Genomic DNA, 7,847 nt, shown 5'->3' on the forward strand with positions numbered 1-7,847 from the left:
GTCACCTCTGGAATCCAGATGTGGAAGCCAAATAGACTCATTCTTAAAGGAGACCAGCAGCAGGGAGGGCGGTGGCTGGTGGGGGTGGTCTGTGTGCCCCACTGGGCAGGGAGGGGTTTAGAGGGGCGCCTCTGTGGGACTCCATCACTCGATCCCTCAACCTGGAGGCGCTCTGGGCATGTCCCTTGGACACTGGGGCCTGGGGGACTGGGAGGCAGGGGTTAACAGGGTGACTGGCAGCTGGACTCTGTGTGTCATGGGTCTGTGGGGGCCACAGAAGAGGTGGCGTGCCCTGGAGCAGGAGAACAGGACGGCTGCAGGGCCGGGGCTTGGGGTTAGGGGGGTGCCCAACACCCTCGCCCACCCTCTTTAGGGTGCTCAGCCCAGGCTCCCCAGTCCTGCCACGCCACCTTCTCTGCCCAGCCCCGATGAGCCCCCAGGATTGCCTGCCCCTGATCCTTGCGGCCCAGCTCTACCCAAGGGTCTTTGATGGGATTTGTAAACCCCCCTGCTGGGCGGTCCAGTCCCTGCCAAGCCAGGGATAGGGTCTGAGCCTGTCCAACCCCTTTACTCACCTCATCATCCTTGTACCAGGACAGATTCTCGGCCGTCAGCACAAACCAATACTCCTTGGAGCCCCCCTTCATGATGCCAATATTGTTAATGGTCAGCCAGCCCTTCCGGATGACCTGCAGGGTGAGGGGGCAGGAGGTCAGTGGGCAGAGTCCAGGCTTCCCCGGGGAGGCGGGGGGAGGCAAAGAGAGGCGCTCGAAAGCCCACCCCTCCCCCAGCTCGTGGAGGCCTGGCCGGTCCGGAGGGTGGGGGCCAGACCTGGCCTGGTTTGAATGACCAGTGACCAGGTTGGAGGACAGAGGGAGGCCGAGCTCAGGGTAAAGAGCCTTCTGACCGTCAGAGCCACGTGCGTCGGGCCCTGCTGGTCCGGGGAGGAGAGGCGCCCCCACCGCTGACAGTGCACAAGCCGAGCTTAGGCGGCCGACTGGGCAAGACAGCTCTGAGTGCCTTTTCAGCTTAAGCTCCGATTTATTCTCAGGCTTCTTTCCGACCTCAGGGACTTTGCACGTGCTGCTCTTGCCTCTGCCTAGAGAGCACATCCCCTCCTGTGTGCCTGGCAAATGCCCACTCCCCCTCTGTGTATCGGCTCAGAAGTCACATTCATTCTCAGGCAGGCCCTCTCTATCCCCCCCGCCCAGTAAAAGTCAGGACCCCCATTATCACTCCCTTAAATCTTCTACTATGACAGTAACTGGGATCTTGAATTAACGTGTGCGTGTGTGTGCGCGTGCATGTGTGTGTGCATATGCGTGCGTGTGTGTGTGTGTGTGTGTGTGTGTGTGTCCGTTGATGTCAGCCTCTCTTGCTGAGCTATCAATTCTCTGGATCATTGTATCCCAGCACCTTGCAGAGTGCTCAACAGACAGTAAGTGATCAATGAATACACGTGGCCTGAGTGCTACAATAGTAGGGCCCTAAGGGTCTTTGGCCCCAGTCCCCAGACACAGGTTGGGGTGGTAGGGAGTGGGGGAGGAGGAAGGGGCTGAGCATGAGACACCCAGGACCCTTCTCCCTGGGGGCAGCTCGGGGTTGCAGGCAAAGGTCTCCTTCCACAGCAGGAAGCAGCAGTCCTGAGCCATTGGCACAGACCGGGACCCCTGAATTGGACTCCAAGGGCAGAGCCACGGCCCAGACCCTGGTGGAGGCCCAGACCCTGGTGGAGGCCCAGACTGAGAGGACAGGGAGCTGCTTCTCCCTCCCTGGCTTCTCTTCTGAGCGTCCACAGAAGCTCCCAGGATCCTGGGGCCGGTGGGAAAGTCCTGGGGGCCAGGCCCACTCCTGAGACCCTCGGAGCCCTCTTACCCTCTCCGGCTTCCCCAAGTCCCATGGCGGACCAGCAGCTGAGTAATGGCCTGAGCCGTGAACAGGGACACGCAGCCAGGTGCCCTGTGACTCCCTCCCACCCGGTCCCCGTCCAGTGAAGATCCACTCAGTGTCTTGTCGCTGCCTTCGGAGTTGAGTCCAAATGCCACCCCCTGGCACTGTGGATCTCAGCATCTGACCAGCAGGCTTTGTCACCCGGCTCCGTGCCCTCGCTTGCAGCCTTGGTCCTCCCTCGCCACCCCCAGCCCTGCCCTCCTCCCTGCTCACCCAAACCCCTCTCCAGAGCCCCCACACCAGGACCGCCCACGCTCCCGACTCCCACCCTGCCTGGGCCCTGCCTGCAGGCCGGGTCTCCGAGGTGCAGGGCCAGGGTCTGCCTCCTGTCCAGGGGCCAGCACAGTGTAGGCCCCAGTGAGTGTTCGCTGAACCGAACGGCCCTGGGATAATCCATTCATTAATTACTTATTCTACTGAGCGCCTATCGTGTGCCAGGCACTGGGCTGGGCACTGAGGATTTACGGTGAACAGGACAGACCCAGCCCTTCCCCTGCTGGGTTTGGGAGGGAAACAATCACACAAACACCTCAATTATTACAAAGAAACTCCAGCCTCTGGAGCAGCCCAGGACTCTGTGGCTCATGTGTACAACTGGGGTGGAGAAGTGAGGTGTCCACCGAGATCTGAAGGACACAACAGATGAGGAGGGACGTGTCTCATGACATGTCACTCATCGCTTTATTTCATGGTAGAGGTGGCTAGCATGCGTCTTTCCCATCCGTCCGTCATCCAACAGACATTTAAGCAGCACCTACTAAGTTCCAGGCCCCTGCCAGGCATTTCCCCCCACCCCAGCCCACAGGGTCTGCCTCTGCCTGAAGTAGCACTTAGCTCCTGTGCACTGATGGACAGGGTGCTGGTACCCTGTGTGTGGCGAGGCCTGGCCTCTGGCCTGAGACCATGTGTGGGCAACTGTGCTGGTGTGTGCAAGCCGCTCAAGCCAAAGGGTCCCCTCTTGCCCATCCCCACTGCAGTGGGCCCCTTCCTCCCCCTCGCCACACAAGCCAAGAGCCCCAGTCCTGGTACTCACCAGAATCTCATCCTGCAAAGAGGTAACCATATCAACCACGAGAAGCATCGGGAGAGAGGAGAGAGGGTTACTGAGGCAGAGTGGGAGGCTTGTGGCTGGCAGCTGGGGAGGGGGACCCTTCCCCTTGGGGAGGGGGCTCTCAGAGCTTGGCGTCCATCCGGCACCCTCCATCCCTCGGGCTGGGGCACCGGGGCTCACTCACCTGGTTCCCTGAAGCCTTCTTCTTGTTCATCTGGCTGCTCCTCTGCTGAGCACTGAAGGGGAGAGAGGGAAGAGCCTCATCTCAGAACTTCTCCTTTCAAGAGGCCCAGCTCCACTGCCACTGCTCAGTGGGCGCCAAACACAGAGCGTTAACCCAGAAGGCCTGGGTCTCTGTCTCTCTCTCTCTCTCTCTCTCTCTCACACACACACACACACACACACACACACACAGTCACCTTCTCTGCCCAGGGAGCACTCACTTGGCAAAGCCGATGAAGTCCTCATGGTTGGTGTTCATGTAAGCCAGCTCAATGTCGATGAGGAGCATGACCTTCCAGGACACACCGGGCAGGAGGCAGGTGGGAAAGACACCACAAAGTGTTAATATGCATGGCATTCTCACAGCACTACAGGGCCCATAATAAATGCATCCACAGTCTGTAATAAGTAAATACATACACACATAACAGGACCCGTAATAAATGAAGAGTTCCTACACAAGAAGCACAAATCAAAATGGTCAAAGAGTGGGAATGGGTAACTCAGAGAAGAAATACAGATAGCCAACAAGGATACATAAAGAACGTTCACCCCCACCCCCAGTAAGAAAGAAATGTAAGCTAAAACCACGAGGCCCCTTTAAGCCTATCAGTTCAGTGCTAAATATTGATAATGACCCAGTGTGGGCATAATTGTGAGAAGATAGATTCTCTCATCAACTATTGGTGGAAGTGTACATTAGGATCGAATTCTTGGAGGGCAATCGGATAATATTTAACACTAAAATGTACAGATTCACTTCTAGAACTACATCTCATAGATAAACTCATCAAGTGGGCAAAAATACATGCATCAGGGTGTTCAGTGTGGTGTGGTTTTCAGTAGAAAAAAATTGGGAACAGGCCAATGGCCATCAAAAGGTGAAATAGCCTGGCCAGTGTGGCTCAGTGGTTGATCATCGACCAGGAGGTGCCCAGGTTGAGGGCTCCATCCCAGTAGGGGGCGTGCAGGAGATAGCCGATCAATGATTCTTATCTTTGATGTTTCTCTCTCTCTACGTTCTTCTCTGTATTAAAAAAATAAAAGGTGAAATAGATGATGGGACCCTCTAAACAATAAAGCTGTTCAAAGGATGAGGACAGTGTCTAGGCTCCGGCTTTGGAAGATCCTCTTTGTAAATGACGGAGAGTGATGGGATTCCTAGCTGGGTCGCCATGAGAGTGACATTCCTGATGCACCTGCTGCCTCCTGCGAGCCTGGGGCCTGTCGTCGCCGAGCCTCAAGTTCCACAAAGGAATTGTTTCCGTCTCGTAGGAGCGGGGAAGACACCATGAGATGAGGCCGGTGACATGTCTGACATGTAGTAGGTGTTCAACCGAGTGTGGTTCTCTTAGAGTCAGATGGAACCTGGAATCTGAGTGTGCCAAGGAAAAATGCCGGAGGGGACACACCACGCCGGTAATAGTGGTTATTCTGCCCTAACCGGTTTGGCTCAGTGGATGGAGTGTCAGCCTGTGGACTCAAGGGTCCCAGGTTCGATTCAGGTCAAGGGCATGTACCTTGGTTGTGGGCACATCCCCAGTGGGGAGTGTGCAGGAGGCAGCTGATCGATGTTTCTAACTCTCTATCCCTCTCCTTTCCTCTCTGTAAAAAACCAATAAAATATATTTTAAAAAATAGTGGTTATTCTGTGGGAGAAGCTGGGAGCAGGGAAGAGTGATGGAGGGACACTTACTTGTAACTAATCACATCTATTTTTCCTTGAGTGTTTATCACTCTTGTAATTAAAGAGACCAATAAGCCGAAACCGGTTTGGCTCAGTGGATAGAGCGTCGGCCTGCGGACTGAAAGGTCCCAGGTTCGATTCCGGTCAGGGGCATGTACCTGGGTTGTGGGCACATCCCCAGTGCGGGGTGTGCAGGAGGCAGCTGATCGATGTTTCTATCTCATCGATGTTTCTAACTATCGCTCTCCCTTCCTCTCTGTAAAAAATCAATAAAATATATTTAAAAAAAAAAAGGAAGATACCAAGACTCTTGAAAAAAAAAATAAAGAGACCAATAAGAATTCATAAATGACATCAAAAACAAAAAGGGAGGGACTGAGGACAGGAAAAGGGATGTGTAAGGACAGAGGCTGGGACACGGGAGGCAGAGGCGGGCTTGGACAGGAGGATGCGAGAGGGACAAGGGGAGAGGGCTCGCCTGGGAGCGTCCTGAGGGGGGCCTGCTCCTCCCAGCTCAGCGACGGCAATCAGCAACACGTGTGTGAGTAAATGGTGGAATCAATGTTTGATTAATGAGGACATGAGAGGAGGAGAGGTGGCTGGGACAGGTATGGGTGACCCAGAGAAACCGCAAATAGAGAGAGAGGCCCAGAGAGAGACCGCCAGAGGACAGACTGCCAGGAAGTTGAGAAGCAGGTGTTGGGGTGTGTGTGGGGGGTAGGGGGATGTAAAATGGTACAGCTGCTTTGGGAATCAGTATGGTGGTTCCTCAAAAAATGATCATACATAGAATTATACGGAATTACCATCTGATCCAGCAATTCCATTCCCAGGTATCTGCCCATAAGAATTGAAAGCAGGGTCTCCAAGAGATAGGTGTACACCTATGTTCCTAGAAGAACTACTTGCAATGGCCCAAAGCTGGAAAAAACCCAGCTTGGTGTACCCAAACGGGTGAACAAAGGTGGTGCACACCCACACTGGCCTGCCATTCAGGCCCCGAAAGGCAGTGCTGACGCGTGCTACAACATGGGTAAACCTGAAAACATTATGTAAGTGACATCAGCCAGACACAAAGGACAAATGTCTACGCTTTCACTTATGCGAGGACCCTCGCGTTGTCAAATTCCTAGAAACAGCAAGTAGAGTGGTGGGTGCCAGGGGCTGAGGGGAAGGGGGAGGGGGAGGGGAGCTAGTATTTGTGGGGACAGAGTCTCATTTGGGGAAGATGAAAAGTTCTGGGAATGGATGATGGTGATGCTTGCACAGCAACGCGAGCGGATTTCATGCCACAGAACTGCACACTGAAGCAGTAAATTCATACAGATATTCCCGCCATAAGAGGCAGAGGTTTGGTCTGAGGACAGGAAGCAGGCGGAAGGCTGACACAGAAGAGACAGCCGAGGGCCAGGGCGAAAGGCCAGGGAAGAGGGGCTGTGGCTCACCTGCTCCTTGGTGCGCCCCTCGCGCTCCCGGATGTGGGTGGTCACGATGCGCTCCATCTCCTCGCGCAGCCGGGGGTACTGCTGGAGCTGGGGAAGGGCGGGGGGAGAGAGCCGGTACACAGGGGGCACGGGAGGAAACACCCCAGCCCACCGGAGTCCAGGGGCCCGGGCGTGGGGCGGGAGGGGTGGGGAGAGACCTGGGGCCCAGGAAGCCCACGGCACCAAGCCACGGCCACCCCTTTCCTCCGAGTGCGGGTTCCAAGTGGCAGTTCCAGGGTCCCCCTGGCTCCAGGCCTTCATCCCTGTCCTACCGAGGCCCTGGGATGGGAGGGCCTTTCCAGGGGCGGAAATGCCGTGGGAGTCAGCTCGCTCCCTGGCCCCATCTTGGAAACAGACATGGACCGATGGGGCCTTTGCCTGGAGGACTGTGAGCTCCCAGAGCTTTCACTGGCCCTCGGGGCTGCCCCTCGCTCTAAGGTGTGGAAGGACAGCGAGGAGGGGTGACAGGCAGGGAACCCCTATCCAGGAAGGAGCTGGGGAGGACAGGGCCCACGGTGCCTCCGGAGTCAGGCTGGGGACGGGCCATGCGCCTTGTCAGAGCTGGGAGGCGGGGGAACCAGCGGTCACACATGCGGGAGCCACAGGCACGGACATGCGAGGACGTGGGGGGCATGCGGAGACGGGGAGCAGCATGAGCAGTACCCCGCGGGGGCCTGGCTGGGCCCCTGGCCCTCCTAGTAGAACCCACCCGGTGTGCCCCTCTCTGCATGCTCCCAACTGGCACCGACATCCCCAGCCACGTCTGTCTGGCTCCGAGCTGGCCGGTCAACCTGTCTCTACCCTCCCCTTTGGGGTTAGGAGCTCAGCAGCACCACTTCCTCCCAGTTTTTATCATCGGAGGCTGAAGGGAAAGTTGCTCCAAGCCCGCCTCCTCTGCCCGTGAACTCTGCCCTCAGCTTAGCTGGGCTCTGGACCAAGCCCAGGGTGACTCACTCTCCTCAAGACACTGTTGGATGTCACCTCCATCAAAAGCCTGCCCGATCACCCCAAGAGCTGGATTGGGGGTCTCCCTGTCATCTCTCCTCGTCAAACAGTATTCTAACCGCCCTGAAGGCAGGGGCGGGCAGGCGCACCTCCAGTGCTGGGAGAGGGCACATGAAGGGATGAGGGGATGAAGGAAGGATGGATGGCTGCCCTCCTTGCCAAGGCGCAGGGACACGGCTCCTCTGCCCTCCGACTCTGACCCTGCACCGCCTCGGGGAGGGAGACTCTGAGCTGCTGACGGTGGGGGCTCACCCACAGGGACCTCCAGTTCTGCTCAGAGGCCCTCCCCACTCAGGGCCACCTGGGCCAAGGAGGCAAAGCTAGAGCCACTCGTTGCCCCTGGGTCAGGGCACTCAGGTGGGTCCCCCTACGTGGGAAGAGAGCTGGACGTTAGCATGACTAGGTCCCGGGTGGTGACTCTGAGGGCGAGATGGAGGTCAAGGAGATG

The 7,847-nt window shown here is 56.9% G+C and overlaps 1 protein-coding gene across 1 annotated transcript in view; it reads right to left on the reverse strand.

Annotated features, from left to right (window-relative positions):
* Positions 1–7,847, reverse strand: part of DNM1 (dynamin 1) — a gene marked incomplete at its 3' end in the record, with an annotated part of 32,741 nt that overhangs the window by 6,784 nt on the left and 18,110 nt on the right. The window contains exons 11-15 of the mRNA XM_015567132.1: positions 6,356–6,442; positions 3,445–3,515; positions 3,186–3,237; positions 2,984–2,995; positions 576–689 (exon numbers count right to left, since the gene is read on the reverse strand). Coding sequence (XP_015422618.1) covers positions 576–689; positions 2,984–2,995; positions 3,186–3,237; positions 3,445–3,515; positions 6,356–6,442 — 336 coding nt within the window. The remainder of the gene's footprint in view (positions 1–575; positions 690–2,983; positions 2,996–3,185; positions 3,238–3,444; positions 3,516–6,355; positions 6,443–7,847) is intronic.

The sequence above is a fragment of the Myotis davidii genome, unplaced genomic scaffold (genome assembly GCF_000327345.1).
Source record: "Myotis davidii unplaced genomic scaffold, ASM32734v1 scaffold142, whole genome shotgun sequence".
Classification (NCBI taxonomy): domain Eukaryota; kingdom Metazoa; phylum Chordata; class Mammalia; order Chiroptera; family Vespertilionidae; genus Myotis; species Myotis davidii.